The sequence below is a fragment of the Ambystoma mexicanum genome, chromosome 9 (assembly GCF_040938575.1).
Source record: "Ambystoma mexicanum isolate Mex_15411 chromosome 9, UKY_AmexF1_1, whole genome shotgun sequence".
Lineage (NCBI taxonomy): Eukaryota > Metazoa > Chordata > Amphibia > Caudata > Ambystomatidae > Ambystoma > Ambystoma mexicanum.
In genome coordinates, this window is record NC_090931.1 from 1,542,469,213 (window position 1) to 1,542,496,649 (window position 27,437).

General features: G+C 47.8%; 1 protein-coding gene across 3 annotated transcripts in view; it reads left to right on the top strand.

Annotated features, from left to right (window-relative positions):
- Nucleotides 1-27,437, top strand: part of LOC138489483 (zinc finger protein 2-like) — a 230,756-nt gene that overhangs the window by 76,794 nt on the left and 126,525 nt on the right. For all 3 annotated transcript variants that reach the window (XM_069617220.1, XM_069617221.1, XM_069617222.1), the window contains one exon: nucleotides 2,751-2,849. In XM_069617220.1, the coding sequence (XP_069473321.1) occupies nucleotides 2,751-2,849 (99 nt within the window). The remainder of the gene's footprint in view (nucleotides 1-2,750; nucleotides 2,850-27,437) is intronic.

Consider the following 27,437-nt stretch of genomic DNA (forward strand, 5'->3'; position numbering starts at 1 on the left):
TTCACTTCTGAAGTCTTTACTGCTCCCGGAATGTAGCTCTAACTGGGCAGTAGGTAAAAGTAATGAGTAACATGTTATTTTTTTTTTGTGACACAGTAAATTGTTGCGACGAATCAGATGGTGTCATCACTCCTTTCCCGGCGATAACCTCTCCCCAGGTGGCCTGTGGATGGCAGCCGCTACCTCATCCTGACCCTGGGGGCATCTGTATGAGGGAGGATCACATGATGGGGGTGGGAGGCAGCCTCCGTGAGAATATCATGGCACCATTGGATGAGTCATGGTATCCCCCTTCTTTTGAGGATACCCCATCCATGCCCAATGCTGTAATGGCATATTGTTATACCTCCCCACATTCACCTAGGAAGGATGATGAAAACCTTTTCACAAGACCTGTATGTAAGCTGTCAAAATCTGATGTACATTCATGAAAACACCTTCTCAGACTCTAGCTACAGGTTATCCAGATCTGACTTGCCCTTAAAAATTGCTGAGAACATTTACCTAGACTTTACATGCAATCATCAAGCATGAACTTCCATTCCCTTAACTACTAGAATACAGTGAGGAGGAAGATGAGCCAAGTAATGCAGATCCAAGAAGGCCAAGAACACAAGCTGCGCTCTAGTTGCTGCAAGTGCTCACCTGTGGCCCGGAAATTGAAATAAGCAAAGCACCTGACTGAGGCATGCTGTTGCAGGAGTATGGACCGAGACCGTGGGGCTATAGAGTCCTGTGGTGCCAACCGACTCTGAGATCAGGAAAAGTAAATATGACTGCAAGAGAAAATGCTGCGGGCACGTCAGAAGCCGACGTAGGTTTCCTGGGAATTTGCATGTGTTGAGAGGCAGCGTTTGTCTTACCAAAGCCTGAAAGATCCCAGCAGGAACTGCGCGAGGCAGAGAAGCTGACAAAACGGAGGTGGCGAGAAAGAAATGACAAATGACTGCCTCTGGCTTGCCGTGGGAGAAAGAGTACGGCAACAAGAGCCGGTGAGTCCACCCAAGGGATGCAGACGCACCAGGGTGTATTGGCAGCCATGCCAAACCTGAATACTTGTGAAGGAAGCAAATGAAGCACACGAAAGTGAGAGCAACTGAGCATTTCTTTGAAAGGGAGGATGTAGCAAAAGTAAGACTTAAAAGTTTGTGAGTGTGTGCAATACACACATAAGAAAAGCCCTGGCAGGATAGTATATCAGGCAGATAGAAAATAAGATCAAGCAAACATAAGAGAGTATCAGGTTTGGAAGGGTGTGCAGAGCCCACATGAGAAAAGCTCTGGCAGGAGAGTGTACCAGGCAAATTAAAGCTGCAAGGAAAACACATAGGCAGGAGAGTATACCAGGTAGGTGCAAATGTGTTCATTTGTAGACAAGCTGTAGAGTGTATAGGAAATGCATCACCTAAAGAGGTCCTGAGAAAGATATATCATGACTAGCAAAAGGCTGTGCTGATCAAGAGAAGAGGATTGAAAACCTGTTGGGAGAGTACACCAGGTATCCTAACAAGATAAAGACAAAGAGCCAAGTTGTTTTGTGTATTTTTTGTGTTGTTGATCAAGAGAAACTCAAGGAACTGATATTTTTTAATATAAAACAGAGTGAAGAGAAATCCAAGGGAAGGGTATCATTCTATCTTTCTGGAACTTGTGTGTTGGAGTTACGCATGCTTTCTTTTTGAACATTTATATACCACTCAAGGACAAAGACCTTACCCTTTTCATGTTAGAGCGAATCTTGTTAGAATGTGAGGGCCAGAATAGTAGTTTGGACATGGGATGGTTTTGCTTTGGACATTCTGACATTGACAGACCCTTAGTTTTGGTTTTAGGTAGGAAAACGCCTTTTAGAGCAGGGACAGTGAGCATTTCCCCACCCCCTTTATTTTTATAAAAGTCTTTGGGCCTCATTACGAGTTTGGAGGTAGCCATGGTGCTATTAGCGCCATGGCTGCCTCCAAAATTGATCCGGGTTCCTTGAATGAGGAATTACCGGGCCATTCCAACCTTGCAGGACCCAGTAGTTCCTCATTCAAAATACCCATCCCATTCCAGCCCCCATAGGGCTCAATGGGAATGGGGAGGGAGCTAATAACGGGCCCGTTAATAACAGGCCCGTTATTAGCTCCCTGGTCCTTTAGCGGCTCCCGCTAAGGGACCTCGGAATGTGGCGGTAAGGGGTTAACGGCACCGGCATCCTTACTGGCGCCGTTAACCCCTTACAGCCGCACTCGGAATTAGGCCCTTTGACCAAAACTTGACCAAAACCATGACTCCCTTTTGTCCGAGTCTCATTCCTTGCTCATATAGTTTTACCATGCATGGTACATGAAGTACTTTGTAGTGAGGCCCTATGTTTATTGGTCATCTTGAGGTGGTCTGTCCTGCCCCAACTGCTCTGCAAACCAGATCTTTTTTTTAATCTATAAAGGTCTTTGAGGAATATTATGCCCTGTTGTCCAGAAACCACTGAAATGGGCAGTTCCCCTTTCAGAATAAGGTGACATGTGCATTTCTCAAACTGCTATAAATGGAAGAGAGTGCACCCCCCTATGCTTTTTCAATATCTGAGAATGACTCATATTAAACTATTAGGTAACTGTTGAGCATGTTTGTTAGCAACCTGTTTTATATACCATAAAACAGGACAGTGGTGGGAGTTGTCACTCTGGGTGATCACAATGTCTGCATATGTTAATTTTGTAAAAAAATAAATTCACCTTTAGACTGATATTTTCATCTAATTACAGGACATGCCGATTTCACAGCAATGGACATGATTTGGGTTAAAGACGAGGCTGATGTCCATTACATGGAACCCCATGAATTGGAGACCAGGAGTCCTAAAGGTGCGTAGAAAGGACTTGCCTGCTTGAAGTATCGAAGTGTGCCTCCTGCATGCATGGTTTTCTTAGATCATGTTTGTTCTGATGCTTGTTAATCTGCTTATGTGATCCGACATCCAGTGGTAACCGCAGAGTATAGCAGCTTGACCTTCGGGGACCGAAAGTGGACGTCCACGTAGGCGTGTCTGTAACACTATCCCTATCGTGATGTGTAGTGTACCCAAAATCCCTCACGTGCTGAGGTCCCTCAGATAATTTTTTTCCGCCCAGCTAACTGGTAGTCCCATTGCGGAGCTCTTCATAAGAGACATTGTTTATCCTTGTTTATTGACTTTGTCAGTTATTTCCCCTAAAGTTACTTCAACAGTGCTTTAAATACTATGACGAAGACTGCGGGAACTTTCGACGGCGGTGGACATCGGCGCCTAAGATCATCCATGTGGCCGAGCCCTCTGGCAGGCCTACATAGTAGGGCGAGTGGGGTCGCGGTGGTCATATCTTTTGCTATCTCTCCTCTTTCCCCCTCTTTACCCCCTCTAGGTCTGGTCATCATTTTCATTACCTTTTGCTATTGAAAGTACACCATTTAGGTTTTGTCCCTCTTGCAGGGTCAGATACCCGTGGAAAGACAAGCACGATAAGTGCAATAATTGTCTGCCCCTTGACCACAACGAAGCGCGGAGCGCGGCTTGTAGACTCCTTCGGACTAAAATACTTAAGGAGTGCCGCGTTAAACGGTGGGCCGGCTATGGCATGTCGCGTGCTGGATCTTCTTCCTGCACCACCATTTCGGATGCCATCGACCTTACAACGGACACTTCTAGGTCTGCCACGCCCGTCCCTGACTCCTCCAGGCCTGATGCAAGTCACGCTATGGGGACAACACCCGACTACGGGGCGTACAAAAAACCCACACTAAACACACAACCCCTTCCCCGGTTTCGACAGTTCCGTCGACACGGGTGAAAGCGCCAACAGGACCGCCAAACATTTCTACGGAATCCTCTGATCTTGAAGATCAACATCCTTCCCCGGCACCCGCAGCAGCGGCATGCGACTGGGCCTTCGAAAATTAAGGATGCTACCTCAAAATCACTTTTGGCCGGTGAAACGCGCTCAGCTGACGCTCTGACGCCCCGTAAGGCCCCGGTATGTGAAAATTCTACCACTAGGCCTCCTAGTCGTACGACACGCCCCGATTCGCCGGACATCGCCAAAAGCATCGCAAGGATTACTTCGGCAGTGGGGATGATACCTAAGGAGTTGACGAAACTCAAGGAGCCTGCTGCAGACACGTCTAAAAACGCACCACAGCACCCCGATGCTTGCGAAGGCTATGAAGACAGTCAGGAGTCTTTAGCACTATTAGTAATACATTTCGGCGCCAAAGGCAAGAAAATTAAGATTTTGCACCTTCTGGTTCGTCTAAATGGAGCAGGAAAACATTTGAAGGGTGCATGGACCGCTTGGAAAGGATTGTCTCGCTTTCAGAGCACCCTACACCAAGGAGACCTCTGGAGGATCCTCTTTCCGTGTCAAACTTAAGATTTCCTGGAAATTTAAAATCTTCTCAGGAACATTTCCCTTCTATCCACCCTGAAGATGAAATTCAAATGGACACATATCAAGACATTTATGATGAGGAAGAAGATACTACCTTCCTACAGGACTACACTGCAGATGACCGGGCGGATGCCACAGTCCACTGGGAGGACGCATCAAGTTGAGACTGAGCCATGGGCACTCTCTACTCATAATCAGGACACAGATGTCCTGTGTTTGGACTCCCCTCCTTCCACCCCGCCCCACCAGGCTTCACCAGTAGACGATTGTGATGCTGGAAATGCATTGGAGGGACAGGGCCTCCCTGTCCTTGTCATGTAGCCCTTTTTCATTTGTGTTCTGTATTGTTTTCTGCCCAGGAGTCCCTGTGGGACTCCTGGCAGTGCAGCTCTTCCTGGTTTTGGTTTGGTGTACAGACCCATGGGATACCCCTATGGCACCCATGGGTGGGGGTGCAACCCTGTGCCCTTAGTGTATGCTGGTGTCAGCTCCATGCTGAATTTGACAGGTGCCCTGAGTGTCCTCCATTTTGGGATGCCCAGGCCCTGCCATTGGAATCAGTTGATTCCTGATAGGTCCTTTAATGCCAGTTTAAGGAAGGCAGCGGATTACTTTCAGATCGCCACCCAAGAAGCCATACCTGAGCAAGATTTTGTGGAGGACATTCTTAAAGAACCCCCCCCTCCAGTCAAGCCATTCCTCTCCTAAACTCCATTAAAGGGAGATTGGCTCCTTCTCTTGTCACACCAGACCAGGGCAGTAAATCCAAAGGTGTAGAAATTATTTCAGCCATCGCCTACTGACCCTCAATATATTAAAAGCCATGCCACCCCAGATTCCCTTGTGGTTACCACGGGTGGGAGTACCCCTTGCTACGGGAGAGGCACCTCCTGATAAGGAGTCAAAAAGATTATATGCCTTGGGTAAACGTATTACCACGGCAGCTGCCTTTACCATGCGCATAGCAAACACCACGTGGCTTGCCAGTTATGCCGATGCTCAATGGAACCTTATACAAGAAGGTCTCCAGGAGGTACCTAAACCTGCAAGCTCCAAATTACTCGCCATCGTGACTGAGGGCAGGCATGTCAACCAAAATGTTATTTAAAACACTTTGGATACTGTGGAGACGGTAGGAAGATCCCTGGTTCAGGGCACACTGCTTAAACGGCACACTTGGCTCCGAAACTCTGGTTTCAAGCCGGAGACCCAAGCAGCTCTTATTAAAAAAATCTATCGAAGAGTCGAATCTCTTTGGTAAAGCAGTCGACGAGGCTCTGGAGACTGCCAAAAAAGAGCACGAGGCTCTTAAATCCCTGCAACAAATCATACAAAAACCTCCTCTCTTCCCCCACCCCCAAGTGGAAGCAGTTCCCGCCAGTCCTTTTGAGGCCTATCCCGTTCCGCCCAAAACTGTCACGCGCTTCATGCGCCCTCCTTCCTGGCGCCTGTGGAATAGATGGCGACATATCCGCCATTAGCTTGTTCCATTCTTTCCTTTCACTTCCTGTTTTGACGGTCTAGTTGTTTCTGTTCTGCTATTTTGCTTCCCTTCTTAAGCCCCGCCTCTTCCTCCACCCGGCACGTTGCAACCCTTTGCTTTTTCGCTCCGGGTGCCTGCGCTTTCCTCTGGTTTTTCGCCTCGGCTTTCGGCTGTTTTTTCCTCCCGGGTTTCGTCCAGCTTCCTCGCTCTCGCTACGCTGTTTTTTCCCTGCTCCCTCACACCGCCTTTTTTCGACGGTGTCGGTCCTCTTACCTTTCTTCCGTTGTGTCACTCCTCCTATTCTGTACCCGGTCGCCTTGCTGGGACCTTGCCTTCTCCTTCTCACCTCTCCTCCTTTTCAGTCTATCCTCGTACTTTACCTGTTGCTCCTTCTTCTCTCGTGACTCCTCCTCCTTTATCCTGGACCTTCCAGGTAATGTTGTACTGAACTTTGCTACTAGTCCCAAGCCTGCAGTCTTTCCTGTGCATCCTTCGTGGAACTCCTCTCCAGTGTGCAAGACATTTGCTACAGTGCAGCTGAAGAATATTCCGGAATCTTTATTTCGCCTAAAGATCCTTCGAGCCACTTATCCTCTCGGACTCTCGATCCATATTACCATCAATCCTCCTGATCCACCTACAAGAGTTTTTTTTAGCAGTTGCTTTTTTCCTCTCTGTGGCCCCTCTGGGGGGGTGCAGGGGGATGGGAGGGGGAGTCCCCTGTATCCCTGTCCAAGTAGGGTTTCAGGGTGGCTTCCATCCGGGGACGGCCTTATCTCTGCTCACACAAAAAACCACAGAAGAAGAAGGAACCAAGAAGGAAACCATCTTCTGAAGAGTCAGGTGAGGAGGAGTGGAAAGTGGGAGGGCTAGACTTGACAAAAACGTGTACAACACGGCAAACAACTGGAACTCAGGTCAAGCATCCAGCACCCCTGCCAACTATCCACCTAGGTGGTCAGCGGCGCGGGAATGGCAGAAGCCCCAACTCCAGGGGAGCCACAGCCTCTGGTTAGAAATGACCTACGGATTCAGGTCCCCTCGCATGTCATCCCGGTCAGGGGGCGCTTAATATCTTTCCTTTCGGCATGGGGGGGATTACATCAGACCTGTGGGTTCTAAAAACGGCTGCCCACGGGTACTGCGTGGAATTTGCCCAGCCATCACAATTCAGACCGCCCAAGACAAGACACCCGACACCAGACCATCTGCGAATCCTAATACAAGAGGTGGAAGCACTGCTGGAAAAGGACGCCATAGAAGCCGTCCCTATTCTCCAGGTAAACAAGGGTATTTATTCAGTGTACTTCCTTGTATCCAAAAAGGACCTCACCATGCGCCCTGTACTAGACTTGCGCCCAGCGAACAAGTTTGTCATTCCTGAAAAGTTTCGTATGGTAACTTTCATATTTCAATGTTGCCAGCGCATAGAAAATAAGGTTCATGATAGAGGACAAGCTCCATCAGTTCAAAGTACTCCCCTTCGGCATTGCCTCAACGCCAAGGGTGTTTACGCAAGTCCTGGCAGTGACAGCAGCGCACCTGCTCAGAGATTCCATCCCGGTTTACCCTTACCTCGACGACTGGCTCATAACAGGGGACTCTTACGAGACATGCCTAGGAAATACTCAGAAGTCAATGGACCACCTATTCAGTCTGGGATTCCATCAATGAGAAGAAATCCAGTTTATATCCCAGTCAAGCCAAACAATTCCTAGGTGCTCTAATTCAGACAAATGGGGGTCTCGTCTTCCCCTTCAACAAGAGGGTTCAGAACATGCAATCTCAGATCCCTCAATATGTAGCCAGTCGGGAAGCGACAGTACGCAAGGCAACATGCTTGCTAGGAATGATGGCGTCATGCATTTCATTTAGGTCCCCATGCGCGGCTGCGCGAATGCGTCCCATGCAAGAGTGGCTCAACAGCCAGTGGTGTCAGGCCAGCGGACAATGGGAAGGTCTGGTAGTTGTCTCGCAAGCCCTCGTTCTCTCTCTGCAGTGGTGGCCAAGCGAAAACCTCTTGAAGGGGAAGACCTTCACCACCCCTGCGGTGGAAGCCACTCTCACGACAGACTCATCTCTAATGGGGTGGGAGGGCTCACCCTCCCACCCCATTCAGCAGACAGCGCATGGAGTGTGGTCCACACAAGTAGCATCCATTCATATAGATCTGTTAGAGCTATTAGCAGTATGCAAGGCACTAAAGGCCTTTCAGACACAACTACAAGGGAAGACAGTTCTGGTCCTGACTGTTACACTCACGAAGCGCTGGTCCCTTTGGTCTAGAAGCCGGCTCTGTGGCTCCATTTGGAATGGTACCTTCAAGATGGTGGATCGCAGTACGAACGGTTCCGCTATCACCGTTCCAGTCCTCTCACGTTCGCCAGAGGTACGGCGTACCGCTCACATGACTCTTCATAGGACACGGAGACTTCCAGCTCTTCGCGTCGCTACTGTACTAGCGGATGCTCCGTGAGTTCGCAACTAGGCAATCTCAAATCTTCAGCAGAAACCTCTTACCTCTGACCATTACTAACCCCTCTTCTCTTAACTTTCCAGATTCTCTTTTCAGCATTCTGTGTTGACACAAACCCCCCGGATTCATCCTGCGTCTCATTCTGAAACGCTGCCTTTGAGTTCTCGAGTTACTGCATTCTGGGTAAAAATAAATACTCCCGTCCAAGTCCCTTTCTGAATCTTTCTTCAGTTATTGTAGGATTTGATTCTATGGGCTTACTCACCTTTACTTCCTTCTGACAGACTTGTGTTCCAGTCGCCCTCTCCGTGTCTCATATTCTCAGCTTCTCTCCTGGTATTTACAATCCGGCTGGTTAAGAGGTCAGGGGAATTAGTCTCTTTCCTGTTTTCCCCATTCCCCTTCCTATACTTCTGCTATTCATCACTTCGCTTTTCATTTCTTCCCTCTCCAGAAGCAGTCTACGCCACGATCGAATTGGCATCATCAGCCTGCGAACAACACTCCAATCTTCGGATCCTGCGCTCGACCAGGATTTTCTTCCCCAGAGGGTTTCCCTGACTGGCGCGTACCTCTCACTCTGGGTTTCCCTACCGGTTGAGAGGTTGACGCGTTGAACGGGGAGATTCTTGAGTTCAGCATTTGCTTCCCGTTGAACATAGCAGTCTGCTCAGGTAAGACCTCCAGACCTATTTAATCGGGGGTTCTTAAAGATCCATTGAATCTAGTATTCTGTAACAGTTAGCGACGCCCAAAAAAAAAAAAATATTAAATAAGGCTACTGCAGACTGAGATTCAATGGAACAGCAAATGCAACAACTTATTGCCGCCATGCAATCAATGTCCCTAGAGATGCAGGCTCTCAAACAGGATAATGCTCAATTACAACAACAGGTTACTCGTGCCTTCTCAGATTCTCCCCCAGTAAGTTTGAATACAGGCAAGTTTGACGGAGATCCACACAAACTTAAGGAGTTTCTTGATAGCTGCACTGTGCAGTTTACCTTTAAGTCCCGCTTCGTTCCCACGGACAAAGATAAGGTTGGCTTTGTGATTTCACATTTGGCCGGACCTGCTTTGGCCTGGGCTACACCTTTGGTGACCTCTAATAATGGGATCTTGGACTCTTATTCTGCTTTCACCAACAGTTTGAAATCAATGTTCAGTAGACAAGAGATCTCAGTGTCCACGCAAGAAAGACTGTTAGATCTTAGACAAGGTAACAAAGACCTACTTACCTATATCACTCTCTTCAAACAGCTTTCCTCTGAGTTAGGATGGCCAGACGATGGGTTGCTCACCTTATTCCGACGAGGGCTTTCAGACGAACTAAAGGATGAGGTAGCTAAGGTTCCGCGTCCGGCAAATCTAGCGGATATGATAACACTCATCATGCAAATCGATTACCGCTTACATGAACGTTCTTCTGAAAAGAAGAAGACTAGAGGCATACGATCCCAACTCGATTATCCCTCCATAACAAATAAACCTATAGCTTCTGACGAGCCTATGCAAATAGGAACAGTGAGAGGACCCTTATCGGCAGTAGAGAAAGAGAGAAGGAAGAGTTTGGGACTATGCATGTATTGCGGAGCCTCATCTCATAAGTTACGAGATTGTCCTTTAGTTCCTCCCCGACGCACTCCAGCTAAGGGGTCGGGAAACTTCAAAGCCCTACCGCAGGGGGAACAACGGTAGGGGTACAAGATTCTGATTCCCCAAAGAGAATCCCCGTAAATCTGGATTCAGTAGCAACCACTCACAATATGGTTATTATTTCTGTTACTCTCGTTTTTCACGCTCAGATGGTACAGAACGTACCTGCTCTAGTAGACTGCGGAGCTGCAGGGAATTACGTTGATGATCAATGGGCCAATAAACAAGGAATTAACTGTATACCCAAAGCGATGGTCACTCCTATCCAAGGAGTTGACGGTCATCCACTAAGTTCCGGCCCTATCCGAGAACAGACAGAACCTGTTGTCTGTCAAATAGCCTCACATAAAGAGACCATAACTTTCGATCTAATCAAGGCAGCCCATTTCCCCATTATATTGGGTCTCCCCTGGTTAAGGAGACATAACCCCTTTATAAATTGGACAGGAGGTACTCTCTTCCTCGGCTCGGAATACTGTGTCGAACATTGTTTAGCCAAGGAATCAGTTGGCATCTACATTCCGACTGAAGACTCGATCCCTTTACCAGAATCTTCAATAAACAACTTGGAGATTGTTCCGGAATGCTATTCGAAGTATCAGTCTGTCTTCTCCAATCCCCAGTTCCCTACTCTACCGCCTCATAGAAGAGATGACTGTCACATTGAACTTGTTCCTGACAAACCCATCCCGTTTGGGAGAACGTACGTCCTTTCCCAACAAGAAAAGGTAGTCCTTAAAGAATATCTCCAAACCAATTTAAGGAACGGGCTCAGTACTGAGTCAGTTTCCCCGGCCGGAGCCTCTTTTCTTCATCCCAAAGAAAGAGACTGATGAACTTCGACCTTGTATCGACCACAGGGGTCTTAACAAGATCACAGTGGCAGACAAATATCCTATGCCATTAATCCCTGACATCCTGGAGGCAGTTCGAGGAGCTTCCTTTTATACTAAGCTGGACCTTCGCGGAGCTTACCATCTCATCCGTATTGCCCCTGGAGACGAATGGAAGACAGCATTTCGAACCCCATTTGGGCATTTTGAGTATCACGTCATGCCCTTTGGATTGGTGAATGCACCTGCCGTGTTCCAGCGTTTCATGGGCCATCTATTTGCAGATATTCTATTCCATTTTGTAATCATCTACTTAGACGACATCTTAGTATACTCCCACTCTCAAGAAGAACACCTGATGCATGTAAAAACTGTACTCAAACGACTGCAGTCAGATCAGCTTTACTGTAAAGCATCTAAATGCGAATTTCACCAAAGACAGGTAACCTATCTCGGGTTTGTGATCTCAGCCCAATGCATTTCTATGGATCCAAAAAAAATCTCCGCAGTGGTTGAATGGCCTATACCTTCTAACGTCAAGGAGATTCAACGTTTTTTAGGGTTTGCTAATTTTTACAGGAAATTCATCCCTAACTTTTCGGATATTATTCTGCCCCTTACTCGACTGTTAAAGAAGGGAATTCCATTTGTATGGGATAAATCCACCGAATTCGCATTTCAGACTCTTAAATCCTTGTTCACCTCTGCATCCTGTTTGATAACCCCCGACCAGAATAAACAGTTTTTTGTGGAAACTGATGCATCTCATCATGCTCTAGGCGCGGTCTTACTTCAACAAACCGACCAAGGAGATGAAAGACCAGTTGCATATCTTTCTAAAACCTTCAGTGCCTCGGAACTAAACTATTCAGTGCTCGAAAAAGAATTGCTGGCTATAAAAAGGGCGTTTGAAGAGTGGAGACACTTGCTACTTGGTTCGCCCTTTCCTGTAGTGGTACGTACAGACCATCAAAACCTCAGGGTCCTACAGAATGCACATACAACCAACAGTCGACAAGCACGTTGGGCGTATTTCTTCCTTCCATTCCGGATCGAATTTACCATACTTCCAGGAGAGCAAAACCAGAGGGCGGATGCTCTCTCTCTCGTAAGGACGTTCCTGTCTCCCAATTCAGCTCTGAACAATTGTTTCCCAAAGCAAGATTCATCGCTGTCATCGCCGACTTCTTAAGTGAATTGAGGACTGCATCGGTCTCTAACCTAGACGCCTGCAAGAAGACAGCCAGTACTTATCTTACCCAGAACGATTTTTTTTTTTTCACAAATCACAAGTTTTCATCCCTACTTCAAAGCTGCAGCATGAAGTATTACAAATGTGTCACGACTCTCGGGCTGCTGGGCATCGAGGCGTTCAAGGCACTTTAGACCTAGGGCTAAGATATTTTTGGTGGCCAGAAGTCCGCAATGATGTACAGGATTATGTAGCAGCCTGCATCGTTTGTTCCCAATCCAAGAATCCCAGGACCCCACCTTTGGGTCTGCTCACTCGGATGCCGATTCCAGAGAAACCTTGGCAAGTGATCTCTACCGACTTTATAGTAGATCTTCCTCCCTCACACAACAAGACCGCTATAATGGTCACCATAGATTATCTTACGAAGTTGGCACATTTTACTCCCTTGAACAAGCTGCCAGGGGCTGGGGAAATGTCTAAGATTTTTCTTTCGGAAATCTTCTCCAGGCTTGGCCTACCGGACACAGTGGTCTCCGATAGGGGCCCTCAATACACCTCCAAGTTTTGGGTAAAGGTTTGCCAACTCTTGGGAATCAAGCGGGCTCTCAGCTCGGGGTACCACCCACAGACGAACGGACAGACGGAACGCCTTAACCAAACCCTGGAGACCTATCTACGGTGTTTCGTATCAGCAGCCCAAGACAATTGGTTGGACTTGTTGCCCTTAGCCGAATTTGCATACAACAATGCCCTTCATACAGCCCTTCATACTAGCCCTTTCCATTGTACTTATGGATTTCATCCGTCCTTTGTTCCTTCTGTCACTTTATCCCCTTCTAACTGTCCAGGAGTGGATGGCCTCATTTCCGAAATACAAGAAGGACATAAATTGGCTAAAGTCTCTTTACGAATGGCTCAAGATGGGGCCAAACGGACTTCTGATAAACATCGCCAAGACGTCCCACCATTAAGCCTGGGAGATACTGTTTGGTTGGCTTCTCGCTTTCTTCCCCGGCATTTGGTCCCTTCTAAGCTATCCCCTAGGTTCTTCGGTCCCTTCAAGATCCTATCGATGGTCGGTTCTGCGGCAGTCAAGCTTGATTTGCCCTCGTCATGGTCCCGGATCCATCCTGTTTTTCACCTCTCCCATATTCGGTTGACAGTACCGGACCGATTTCACCGGTCAGACTGTACCCCTCCTATCTCTACCGATGCTGGCCCAGAATATGAAGTCGCCAGTATCTGTGACTCCCGTTATCGGAGGGGGAAACTACAGTTCTTGGTGGACTGGAAGGGGTACTCCCCTGCAGAAAGAACTTGGGAGCCTGCCTCAGGAGTTCATGCTCCACGTCTGATCCAACGTTTCTTTAGATTACATCCTGGGAAGCCAGGGTCGCCCCCCAGGAGAAGGGGGCATACTGTTACACTCACGAAGCGCTGGTCCCTTTGGTCTAGAAGCCGGCTCTGTGGCTCCATTCGGAATGGTATCTTCAAGATGGTGGATCGCAGTATGAACGGTTCCGCTATCACCGTTCCAGTCCTCTCACGTTCGCCAGAGGTACAGTGTACCGCTCACGTGACTCTTCATAGGACACGGAGACTTCCAGCTCTTCGCATCGCTACTGTACTAGCGGATGCTCCGTGAGTTCGCAACTAGGCAATCTCAAATCTTCAGCAGAAACCTCTTACCTCTGACCATTACTAACCCCTCTTCTCTTAACTTTCCAGATTCTCTTTTCAGCATTCTGTGTTGACACAAACCCCCCGGATTCATCCTGCGTCTCATTCTGAAACGCTGCCTTTGAGTTCTCGAGTTACTGCATTCTGGGTAAAAATAAATACTCCCGTCCAAGTCCCTTTCTGAATCTTTCTTCAGGTATTGTAGGATTTGATTCTATGGGCTTACTCACCTTTACTTCCTTCTGACAGACTTGTGTTCCAGTCGCCCTCTCCGTGTCTCATATTCTCAGCTTCTCTCCTGGTATTTACAATCCGGCTGGTTAAGAGGTCAGGGGAATTAGTCTCTTTCCTGTTTTCCCCATTCCCCTTCCTATACTTCTGCTATTCATCACTTCGCTTTTCATTTCTTCCCTCTCCAGAAGCAGTCTTCCGATACTCTACGCCACGATCGAATTGGCGTCATCAGCCTGCGAACCACACTCCAATCTTCGGATCCTGCGCTCGACCAGGGTTTTCTTCCCCAGAGGGTTTCCCTGACTGGCGCGTACCTCTCACTCTGGGTTTCCCTACCGGTTGAGAGGTTGACGCGTTGATCGGGGAGATTCTTGAGTTCAGCATTTGCTTCCCGTTGAACATATCAGTCTGCTCAGGTAAGACCTACAGACCTATTTAATCGGGGGTTCTTAAAGATCCATTGAATCTAGTATTCTGTAACACTGACAGACAGCACCACAGCCATGTATTACCTTAACAAACCAGGGGGCACACACTCTCCAGGGCTATCCAAGCTGTCCCAAAACATTTGGATGTGGGCTCTCAAACACAAAATGTTCCTGTTGTCCCAACACGTTCCAGGGGAATTGAAATGTTCTGGCGGACGTGCTCAGCAGAGATTTCCCACTGCCCTTAGAATACGAATGGTGTCTACATGAAGACATCGTCTTCGCAGAAAGGGCGTCCCAGAGATAGACCTGTTTGCTACTCAGGAGAACGCCCAATGCCAAGGCTACGCCTCCAGGTATCCCCAGAACCCCTCCAAGGGGAACGGACTCTGGATAGCATGGTCAGGGAAATTTGCCTATGCTTGCAACCCCCCACTCCTCCCCCTCTACTCCCCTTCTCAACAAGATAGTGCACAAGATGCACCAGGAACCAGTTACCATGATTTGCCTTAATAACCAGTATTTTCCACCACAAAACTTTCTGTTGTGACGTGGTGTAGGCTGAGAGAGCAGCTAGATGAACCTTTAGGGAATTGACAACCAATCCTAGTATGTCCATGCATCTCTGAGGGAGTTGAAGGTGTCCAAACTCTATGACCTCAGGAGCCAGGCTGCTAAGTTCAGAGTTTGCGGACATGGGTGTCTCCACACCCACCCCCCCATCCTCTTCCCCTCTGTGAAACTACCCTGCCCGTACAACATGTTGTCTCAGGACAGGGGTGGTGGGGGGGGGGGTTCGAGACACTATACCCATGCCCGCCAACTCTGAACTTAGCGGCCTGGCTCCTCAGGTCATAGAGTTTGGACACCTTCAACTCCCTCAGAGATGCATGGACATACTCGGGGAAGCTAGGAAACCTAACCCACGCTATTGCTATTCCAGTAAATGATTTGTTAGACTCGGGATTGGTTCTCAATTCCCTAAAGGTTCATCCAGCTGCTCTCTCGGCCTACACCACGTCACAACAGGTGTCGTGGTGGAAAATACTGGTTATTAAGGCTTTTATGGAAGTGGTTAAGAGAATCCATCCCCCCATTTCTCACCCAGCTCCTGGATGGGATCTAAATGTGGTTTTAACCAGACACTTGGTGTCTTCCTTTGAGCCAATGCATAAAGCAAGTCTAAAAGACCTTACTTGCAAGACGGCCTTCCTAGTGGCTATCACTTCTATTAGAAGAGTTAGCGAACTACAGGCCCTTTCAGTTCTAGATACTTTTGGTACAGTCCACAGGCATAAGGTGGTTCTGCGCACTCATCTCAGATTTGCACCAAAATACATTTCAAAGTTCCATGTGAACCAATCCCACTAGCATGGCCGAAAGAAGCCTACAGACACTAAATGTGCACTGGGCAGTCATGTTTTACCTGGAGAGAACAAAACCACTGAGGAAGACAAATCAGTTTTTTGCTTCAGTGGCAGCTGGTAGAGCAGGGGATCTGTCTCTAAATCAGCAATCTTAAGGTGGATTGTAAAATGCATCACACTGTTACACTCTTGCTAAGAGAGAACTGCCTTTAGGCCTAGAGCACACTCTACTCGGGGCACTGGGGCTTCCATAGCATTCATTGCAAATGTTCCCCTTGAGTCCGTTTGCAAAGCGGCAACCTTGAGTTCTGTACACACCTTTACAAAACACTATTGCCTAGACACTCATTCTAGATCTGACTCTCAGGTGGGACAAGCAGTATTAAGACCTCTTTTCACTACTGTTCCTTCTCAAAACCCACCTCCAACTCCGGGTACTGCTCGCTAGTCTATGCACAGCATGTGATTCTAAGCAGATTAACAAACATCAGAAGACATGCATTACTTACCGTAAAAGCATTTCTGATGATTGTATCTGCTTAGATTCACATGCGCCCACCCTTCTTCCCCGCTCGGATGGAAGGAACATAGATGTCTTACTACTTTATCTCTTTATGTACTCACTCACGATAGTCACAAGGCTCCCTCACGGCAGAAAAAATACAATCGGGGGGACCTCGACGCGTGAGAGATTTTGGATACACTACACATCACGATAGGGATAGTGTTTCAGACACGCCTACGCTGACGTCCCCTTTCGGTCCCCGAAAGACCAGATGCAATACTCTGCGGTTACCACTGGATGTCGGACCATATGCACAGCATGTGAATCTAAGCAGATAGAATCATCAGAAATGCTATTACGGTGAGTAAAGCATGTTATATCGTTAATGTAACTTATTGAGCGCACGTTCACCAAGGTATCATGGCGCTATGAAAAAGAGAGATGGGGAAGGAGCAGTAGCAAAGGTTTATTGAAATGGGTAGGTTTTCAAAAATTTCCTGAAAGCCAGATGATTGAAAGAATGTTTCAAGGCCAGGGGGAGATCATTCCACAGTCGAGGGGCATCGACTGAGAAAGCTCTACCTCCAATCCCGGCGCGGCGAAAAGGAGGGACAAGAAGAAGACCAGCAGAAACTGAGCATAGCTGTCGTGTCGGGAGGTTGCGTATGAACTTGGAACGAAGATCTTCGGCCCTCTGATCATGCAACGCCCGGTGTACCAGACAGAGGGACTTAAAAATAATGCGCTAGGACACCGGCAGCCAGTGTAGAGACCGCAGCACAGGTGAAATGTGCGCCCCATAGGGAGAACCTGTTGCTACTCTGGCTGCCATATTCTGAAGACGCTCCAATCTCTGAATTAGCACTTTAGGCTGAGCCAGATGAAGCGAGTTGCATTAGTTACCACAGGCGGGCGAAGGTAAACTGGAATGAGGGGGAGCACCCTCTTAAGTATTTTTGATAACTAGGCCCGCCTCTGAGCCAAGGAGGGCTTGGAGAGCCCCCCCCCCCAACTTTGATGCTGCCCTGCTGCACCACCGTGAACAAACTACCAGGTATGCGGCCTGTTGCCCAGCGAACCTTGGGCCTCTGCAACCCGCCAATACCAGTGAGTGATGGTTGAACATTGTCACTTTTCCACTTATCATTCTGCCTTCCTTACCTCACTTATTCCTCTTTCAACACTGTGTCCATTCTGCAAAATTCAAAGCCTGCTGTGTGTATATTAATATCCTTGCATCCATCTGTAGTACTAAAGAATTTCCAGTGCATCTGCTCTCTTGTTTGCCTTGGCTAGTAGGCTGCCTGGTGAGTTTGTGCTCAAATTGTTCTGGGCAGCCCTCCTCCTTCCTCCAAATATCCTCCGCCACTCCCATGACACTTAACATCTCCCCTATCTTCTCTAACTGCCACACAATCACCTATCCTCCCACTTGAAGTCTGGAAGAAAAAACCTCAAAAAAGACATCCTGACCACTTACCCTGGCCTACCTGTCGCAGGCACCTATGTTAGCGCAACCTCCAGATAGGTCTTCACGGAAATCCTCTTTTCTCTCCCCTCTCCTGATCTATGGACTCCTGATCTCTTCTCTACTCTCACTCCTCTCACATCCTCTCCGATTAATGGTGGCACCAAATGGGAAGTCCTCTTGGCGGGCTTCACATCATCCAGGTGTATCATTGTCTATCACACTGGCACTATCATGGTTCAGTGTCCTCAAATCAACCTCCTCTTTGACCGATGCCTGCCGTCCCTCATTAAATTCCTTCCCAAACCTGCTACTCCTTCTTCCACTCTTACCAACCCCAGTTACCCCTCCCCCCCCACCACCTCTGGACAGGTGTAGCGTGCCTTGGTACACCTCCTCAGAAAACTTCCAAAGGTGGAGACCTCCTGCATCTAAGCACGCTTAGTGTTCGTTCTGCCATCAGCACTCTGCCAACATCTGCCTCCTTCTTGAAGACATTGACCTCTATATCCTTGCTCTTACCAAGACGTGCTGCAATGCCAGCTCAGTCACTGCTTTTGACTCCCTTCTCCCTGATGGCTATAAAATCATCTCCAAGCCGTGCCGGCGGTGGGGTTGCTCTGATTTTCCCTGAGTGGGTCCATACCTCCCTCATACCCACTGTAAGGAACTCCTGGTGGCAACAGTAAAGACAGACACAAGTGATCGCAGTTCAAGAGTGTTTATTAAACTGTAAATGCAGGGTGGGAAAACGCCTACGCTAAACCTAAATCTAAGATGGGAGCATGCTTCAACCATCAAATGAAAATAAGGCAGTCCTTGTGGTGTCTTGTCAAAGTAAAAGGCCTATACTAAAAAAAAAAAACTATTGCCAATTCCTTACAACTAATTACAAAAAGAGTGTGGGATAGGGTTTCAATAAAGAAAGAAGTGTTCACAAATAATAAGTCTGGGTTCTCCTTTCACCATGTTTTGAGCATGGGACAAGACTGATTTCCTCAGCACAGCACACACTCGAGCGTTCCCAGCACGAGTCGACAGTTCTTCAGCAGCTATCAGGTTTGTTGATGTTTAAGTCTCTTTTCAATAAGTCTCTTGCCTTTGAGGGCCTGATATTCTCAACAAACACAACATTCTGCTTCACGAATACTTTGGATGATGGCTTCACCCCTGGGTACCCCTCTTCTGGGTGCTGACCCCTCGCAAGTCGCTTTCAACAAATCAAAACAGTTCCTTTCCCAGTGAACTTTGGGTGATTTTTATTTTTTTTTAACCCTGGATCTCCCTCGGCCAGGCTCGGACCCTAAATGACAGAGGCACTTCACTTCCCCATGTTTTTCACTTTCTTCTTACTTTCACAAATCTTAATGTTTTTTCAAACAATGCAGTGTGGACTTCCCTCGATTTGGCTCACTTTTGCCAACCTTTGTAACGCACTGCTCATTCGCACATTTCTTCAAGCAGGATTCATTTTCCTCAGTTTCCCAATCGTCTGTCGGTCAAAGACTTTCAACGGTACAGAAGATTTTACAAGACCCCTGTATGACCACTTTGACCTCTTCCCGCCTTATCCCAAGGCCTTTTGTTACGGTAGTTTCTACTGTCGGTATTCGGCCAGAGTTTCCTGCGTGAGCACCCACGTGGTGCCGGCTTTCGCAGTCTCTGGTTTTCCCCCTCTTAACATTCGTGTCTTTTAAAGTTCCAATTAGCTGTTGGCTACTTTTAGTTTAACACAGTTTGGGTTCTTATCAATATTCCCCTTGACTCACCGGCTGTGATGAACCGCTTTGCTTTTTCTCCTTGGAGTCAAGTTTGGTACCACAAAGATGAGCTTCTTCCCCGGCTTGGTAATCAGCGGAGGAGGGTCTTGTGTACCATGGACATCTGTTGCAATACATGCTGGTTATTGTAGGCAGACTTATGTTTCCTTCTGCGCAGGTTCCACGGGCATTGGTTGGAAAAGGCAAGGTCGACTCTCTCCTTGTCACCCTCTCGGTCTGCAGTCTTTCTCCTCCCTTTGAACTGCTGTGCGAGTTAGCTCTTACGTCGTGCGGTTTGCCTTGCTCGCACTGTGCTCTTGTGCTCCACCTTTTATCTCTGTGTGGAAGGGAATGGGCCATCATGTGTGTGTGATTCTGGTCAATTGCCTGACCCTTGTATTGGGACATGTTAGGTAAACAGCTCTGGTGTTAGTCCGTTGTCTGTCGTGTTGTGCGAAAGTGTTAGTTTGAAAAAAGGCAGTGTTTTGAAATATCCTACGTGATAGAATGGGGAAAAGGTGTTGAAAGAAGGGGGATCCAGTGTCTCACCCGTCGGTGTCCCACTCCCCAAGGACCCCACAATCCAGGTGATCCTACCTCACTGGTCCACTCCCAGAAACTGGATCCAATAGCAATGGCTGTGTCCTGGCCACCTGGATGACAGATCCCTGGGCACTAGCTAGGGAGACACCTTTTGGTTTCTCACACCACCCAGCCCTACTCTTCGTTCGAGAGCCATTGTGTTGGGTAAGAATGGTTGGAGTCGCACTGTGTGAGGCTGCACAAGACTTATCTGCTTGGTATTAGGTGACCCACCTTTTGGTATAGATCTGTACTACACAAGTTGGTAGTGAACAGCCATGCCTATCTCAAGAAGGGTAAATGTGAGCTGGAGAGCTGTACAGATGAAACCAGACAATACAAGTAACACTTATATTCAAGGTTGCAGTTCTAAATAATTATTTATTTAACATCAGTTTTTAGTAAAGGATTCTTTAAAAAGGCAATTGTTTGTTAGAGTCAAGCAAACTTTGGAATTACTTTTCAGAATCAATAAAGCTGGTGAATACTCTTTGGAGAAAATAATACATTTTCCTACACCCTGAAGTGACTTCAATAACAAGGATAGTATTGCATTTATATATAACCGCAATATACGTTTTAGAAAAGGTTTTTAGAAAGGTTGGACATTTCCTTAGAATGTGTGGACAATTGAATCCTCCAATGAAATCTAGGTAAGCCTTTCCCAGCAGTAACGGTGTTCAACAAATTACAACCTATGAGGGAATAGCAATGCCAAAGTCAATGGATTCAGAAGGGTGCCTTTAAGGAGCCAGGACAGCCAAAGTCATTTGGACAAAGTCTATAGTTCTGTTGCACTTCTTGAATACAGTCTTTCACAAAGTCAGATAGTTCAAGAAACTCACTGAAGGAACACACGCTGTTAAGCCTGTGCAAAGGGAGTTGAAATCAACTCAAAAAGGTAAGTGCAAATCTCAAGTTAGAATGCACGATTTAAGGCAAGAAGGTAAGTAGCCCAAACCCCCAAAGTACCTCTGGTTTGTTTAAAGAAAGTGGTCCAGCTGGATTCTGTCTTGCTACAGCCAAGCATTCCTTGGTTCCTGAGCCTCAGTCGTGGGGACAAGAGGGAGGACGTTGGGGAAAGGACTTTGTCGCTACGGGTCTCCTTCGATTCATCGGCTCTTCAGTGTTTCAGCGCCTCGCAAACAGCACTGATGCAAAACGAATATCTCCGGTTGGACTTTCCTTGCTCCATCTGTCCTGCACTCTGGTGAGGAGACTCTGGATTGGGATTTCCTGCTTCAGGAGTGTCCCTATGAGGCTCCTGGAGCTATTAGCCGAATTCGTTCCGCGGAAGATGTTGCACTCTGTTATGGACACTTGACCCCTGGCATTGGGCTTCTGCAGCACTGGAGAGGCACAGCAAGTCAGGGATTGCGGCAAAGTGGAGTTCGTCTCAGGGTTAGTTGGTCCCACTAACCCAAGGGAAGAAATCGTCCCTTCCAGAGCTTCTTTGTCGATACGAAAAAGGTCAGCAGAACAGCAGGGTTTCACCTGGCACTTCGAGGTCCAGGAGGTTGCAGCAGGCTTCTCTTCAGGGCTTCTCTTCAGGGTTGTTTCTTCAGATTCTTTTTCCAATGGTTGACTCTGCCTCTACTCCCAAAACCCTTGCCTTTAAGCAAGTTTCCCATTCATTCACAGCCTAAACTGTCAATCACACAGCAGGGTGGCTGTCCTATAAGGACAGTGTGCCGGTCAATCAGGAATGGTTTCGTTGTAGCACTCCTAGAGACAAAGGACAGGGGAGTTTTGGGACCCTCCATCACTTCCTTCCCTTCCAGACACACTGGTGCCAGGAGCGGGCTTCAGGGCTGAAGCCCACCAAAGGCAAATCACCCAAAGGGCTCAAACCTGTCTCAACGCACAGAGGAAAAGCCAAAAAAGAGCTCACAAACAGAAAATGCCAAAAAAAGAACACAGGCCATTGTGACAAAATGGAGACACGTGGGTGCTGTACTGCAGCTGTGAGGGTTCAGCCTGCTGTAAAAATGCACACTGGTAGTAAAAAGTAAACAACTGCCATCAGTCATTTAAAGTAGTTAGGGTAATAAAAGGATTTACATGAGAAAGTAGGATATGGGCCAACTAAGTATCCCCCCAGCACTCCACATAAGATGGGGTGGGCTGGGCCTACAATGAGAAAAGGTAAATAAAGTCAATTTCACCTTTCTATTCTTGGGACCAGTTGTTCACCCAAGACCAGGCATTTAAACCTCAAGAAAAATCCAAAGGATTTCTCAGTGACAATGCACCGAGGGTGCCTTTTTTCACTTTACAAAAAGCAGATACCTATGGAGTTTGTCAGACTCCAAAAACAGTGAAAACAAACATCCAAATCAGGGAAAAACACACGAGTGAGAAAAAAGGTCTGTCTCACTCGTTAGAAATAAAAAAGTCCTAAGTCCAACAAAAGGGCTGGGGGGTCTCTAAGGTAGGAGGAATTAGCACAGAAATGAACATTCTCCCTAACACCTGGTCGGCAAGCTGGTCATCTCTCCCACCTCCTTTCTGGACATTGGCACTATCTGGAGGCCACCTGGCTCTACAACCTTGTTCCTTTTTGAATGGACCGATTTCTCCTCCTCTCGCCTCACGTCTACCTCTAAACCCCTTCTTGTGGGCGACTTCAACATTCACCTTGACTCCTCCATCATGGCATCCACTCTCTTCTGTGACCCCTGCACCTAGCTTTCCCTTTCCATTCTCCTTTCTGGTCTGACCCACTCGGCCGGACACACTCTGGATGCCTTCATCCACACTGATCTCTCACACTCATCCACACTGATCACCCATCTCTCCTGGTCAGACTGCTCTCTCCTCCCACCTGGGTCTTCTCGGCCCTCTGACCACACCTCCCCCCCCAGCCCTGCCAACCTTGTGCATGAACATCGGTCTGATGAAGTGTTAGCTGCTGCCTTCGCCTCTACCTTCACCCCACCCCCTGCAGACTCTACCTCTGAGCTCAGCAGCCTCCATCCTGCCATTACTAATACCCTTGACGTTCTTTCCCAGTCATGAGGATCCACCTGAAACATGCCTCCAGGCGTAGAACCTGGTACGATTCCGAACTTGCAGCCTTGAAATGCAAATGCAGAGCTGTGGAACAGAAGTGGCAAACCTCAGGCTCACCCTCTGATAAACTGGCTTGTGCCTGCTCCAAAGACAATACAGACTCTCCATCCGCACCAAGAATAGGGCCCACGTCCAGGCTAGAGTCTCGGGTGCATCCAACAACACGGCTGAACTCCTTAAAATCTGCTGGTAACTAGCCAACCCTTCTGCAGTCTCCTCATCTCTTCTCCCCTCCCAGGCCCTCTGCAAAGCATTGGCCACGCACTTCACTGCAAAAATGTATGACATCCTGAGCACCCTTGCCTCCCCCACCCTCTATCTCCCTACTTCCTATGTCTTCCCACCCTGATGAGGTCACCAGAGTTGTCCACACCATGAAGTTATCCTTCTAATAGGTTTCCCCCTGCTCCTCTAGAACCTTTGGGACAACATTGGCTCTCTTGCCCCTGCACTGGCTGATTTCTGCAACCACTGTTTTGCTACTGGATCTTTTCCCTCCTCCCTTAAGCACTCCCTTGTGCACCCCCTCCGGAAAAACCTTTCTGCAGACGCCTCTTGTCCAGCCAACTACCGCCCTATCTATTTGTTGTTTTTCTATAGCGCCACTAACCCATAGGCCTCAGGACGCTTACAAAGAGTGACATAGAGACACAGAATATAAAATGAGAAAACACCCCAGAAACAAGTCAGGAACTGGATAAAGAAAAGAGAGATTATGAAAAGAGGCTTGTTTATGGAGTATATCTATCATCCCCTTCCTTGGGAAACTCTTGGAGAAGCTGATGTTGCCCTAATTTACCCAGCACACTGAACTTGTTGGTTTCCTCCACGACCATCAATCTGGATTCTGAGCATCCAGAGGAACGGAAACTGCTTTTCTGAACACCCATGGGGAACATCTCGCATCTCTTGACTCCAACTCTCCAGCTGTACTCATTCTACTCGATCTCTACTCTGCACTTTATATGGTCAACCACTCCATCATCATAAAATGGCTCCAGGATACCCTGGGTATCTCCGAGCAGGCACTGGACTGGCTGACCTCCTTCCTCACTGACGGTCCATCCCAGGCTATTCTGGGCTCTTTCTCCTCCCTCCACTTGTATCTCCACCCGCAGTGTCCCTCAGGGCTCTAACCTGTCTCCCTGGCACTGCAACACATATCCTGCTCCACTTGCACACCTAATTTCCACCTTCTCCAACTTCCAGTGTTACACACATGACACACAACTCTTCTTCAAACTTCCCTCTGACCCTCTCCTTACTTCTTCCATCACTCTGGACTGCCTATCTGCCATTCAGACCTGTTGCACCTCCAATGATCTCTGCATCAATGCCAGTAAGACTGAGATCCTTCCTATTGAGACTTCTGCTCCCTCTTTCTTCCCCTCACTCGGACCATCGTCCATGGGCTCTCCCTCTTAAGGCCAGAAACCTCAGTCATCTTTGACTCCTCTTTCCTTCCTCCCTCACATTCAGGACCTTGCAAGAAGTTCAACTCTACCCCTTCAAAGGAATTCTCCCTTTCCTCACTTCCCCCCAGAAGCTCAATGTCTCTAGAGTGCTTGTTCTCTCTAGGGTAGACTACTGCAATAGCCTTCTCCTTAATCTACCCTATTCTTGTCTAAGACCCCTCCAGCTTATCCAGAATAGGGCTGCAAGATGCATCCTTGGCTTCAAGTCCAGGGACCATATCTCTCCAGCCCTTAAATCTCTCCACTGGCTTCTGGTTGCTGCAAGGAACAAGTTCATATCCTTCTGCATCATCCATAAGGCTGTCTGGGGACCATGCTATCTACAACGTGCTCTCACTAAATACTCTCCCTCCAGATTTTACGATCCTCTGGCACCAACTCTGTGTGTCAACCGTTTCGCTTAACAGAGAGCTTGTGGCAAATCTTTACTCAGCAGGCTCTCTACTATCGAACAGCCTCCCCCTTCCGCTTTGTCTTGAGCCGGATCTCCTCAAATTCCAGAAGCTCCTCAAGACTTTCCTTTTCCCCTCCTCCTTCCCTTCCTCCCTCCTCAGCTAAAAAAACCCCACAGTTGTTGAGATTGGCGACCAGGGTCCTTATGTGTCCTCTTGGGCCCTGGCCTCCCACACCCATTCGCCTTAGCCTCCGCCTGCACGATGTACTTTGGCACCCACTGACCTAAGCCACCTTAAGGCTGCACTTATTTATTGGCCGCCGCCCACTCACCCAGACACTTACAGCTGCTCAATCCCTAGCTCTTACTTCCTGGTACACCTTGCACTTGCCCCCCACACTCTCTTCCCTTCTATCTCTCCTTGTACTTGCACGTTCTGAATGCTCACAAAGCCTAGTAGGTCCGCCTCTATCTTTCATTGGTTTATTTGATTTTTCATTCCCATATTCCCTCCCTGTTGAAATGTGGGCGCTTTGAATAACAATATACTTCATGTATAAGTGCCTTACAAAAGCAGAATAAATAAAATAAACACCACGCGCCTCCAGGACTTGTTGGCCCGTTGCTGATGGTTCCGGCGGAAAAGGTCCCTATTCCCCCACAGTGCCCCACAAATCCTGACCATCCATAAAAATGGGCTCACTGAGGGGCTGGGAGGTACCTGTAAATCCTGGTAAGCATGTGGTGAGCTGTTGCTCTCGCCTGCTTTCCCAGTGTCTGAACTGTTCACCAAGTGAGCATTGCCAACATTTTCATCTACTGGCAAACTTTCTGTGCGAACCACACAGCTGATTTCTGGATGCCTGCATCTGCACAGGCTCACAAAGCAAGTCGCAAAGAGATTCTTGATGGTCCCATGAGGACAGCATACTTTGGCTCAGGACGTAAATTGATCTTGTTTGTTGAACTATTGTTTTTATGATCTTGCTCCTAGTACAAAGCTTGAGCAGTGGAGTGCTTTACAACAGGAGGGTGTCCGTATTGGCCTTGTTGTTTTGGAGGGACAGATTTTTATTTGCCCAGCCTGTATTGTTGAAAGAGCCATGTTTTTAATGTTTTATGTAACTGCAGGAAAGTATGGGCATTTTGCACCTCTGACAGGATTGAGTACCAGATGGTTGTATCATGGCAGGAGAAGGACTGCTTACAAATCTTCTCTTTGTGAGCTGTCTTTAGATTTTTAGATTTTTGCTACATGAGTTGTGAGAGCCTCCAGAGTTCTGGGGTTTAGCCACCAAGTATGTTGGTGTTCCGTTGAAGACTACTTTGTAGGTGATCCATGCAGTTTTAAATATGAACCTGGTGGGGACGGGGGAGTCAGTGACGCTTGTTTGTGCAGTGTTGTAGAGATGCCGCTGAATTTGTGGGCAGCTCTCATGTGGTGGACTGTGGTGTATTTGGCTGTGTTAAAGGGGAGTAAGGTATGCAGCTGGAAGCTCGGGAAGGAGGGCATTTCCCTGGTCTCTGTGTGAGATCACAAGTACTTTGACCAACATGTGAAAGTTATTTGGGGGAGGAAAAGTTTGATTTTGTAGGGATATGTAGTCACGCTGGTTGTGCCTTTTTGGCTATGCACTTTTGGAAGGAAAGGCTACTGTCAAGAATGAAGCCCAGCGATTTGGCTAAGTTAAACAGCTGAGGGGTGAATTCTTCTAGGTGCTGTGAAGATTCAGAGGTGATCATCCCAGAAACCCTGGCCGTGGACCCTTCTCATGTGGCCATGGAAAGGCAGATGCTTCTTTATCCTGACCCTGGGGGTGGGGTTGTTCTGCGGGAAGATCACATGAGGGGGGACTTGAGTCAGGGGATTTGGAGAACATTCTTAATAACTTCCCCTTGGTGATCCCACGGTCTTAATGGCCTATTGCGAAATTGAAACCTTAATTGAAAGTAAGCATAAGAACATTAGTGAATTCAAGTCCCATAATGCTTCAGGTACTGGGACGAGGAAAAGGAGCACAGAGGTGCAGAACCTGATATGCAGTCTAGTGGTTCTAATGGCTGACACCTGAGCAGGACTTTTGAATATTTAAGGCCCCTCCCAGGTGCAGGCCACTAGATGAAGTAGAAGTAGAATTGTACAGCAGCAGTGGAAGAAGCAGAGAGAAGACGCCTGGAACGCCGCTGTGATTTCAGCAGAATGCCATGCTGAGAGAGTCATAGAAGTTGTGAGTTTGCCTTGCAGAAGACGTGCAGCGGGAAGCGGTGCAGTTGCAGTCTGTCCTGTGGGTGAGAGGATCTCTCCCTGCCCAGCGTCTCTGATTTAAATGTCCCACGCAGTTGATTGAATGGACAACTAGACCACATGTTACTATTGGCATTCATGTTGATACTCTTTACTCCTTGTCTTCGTCAGAGTA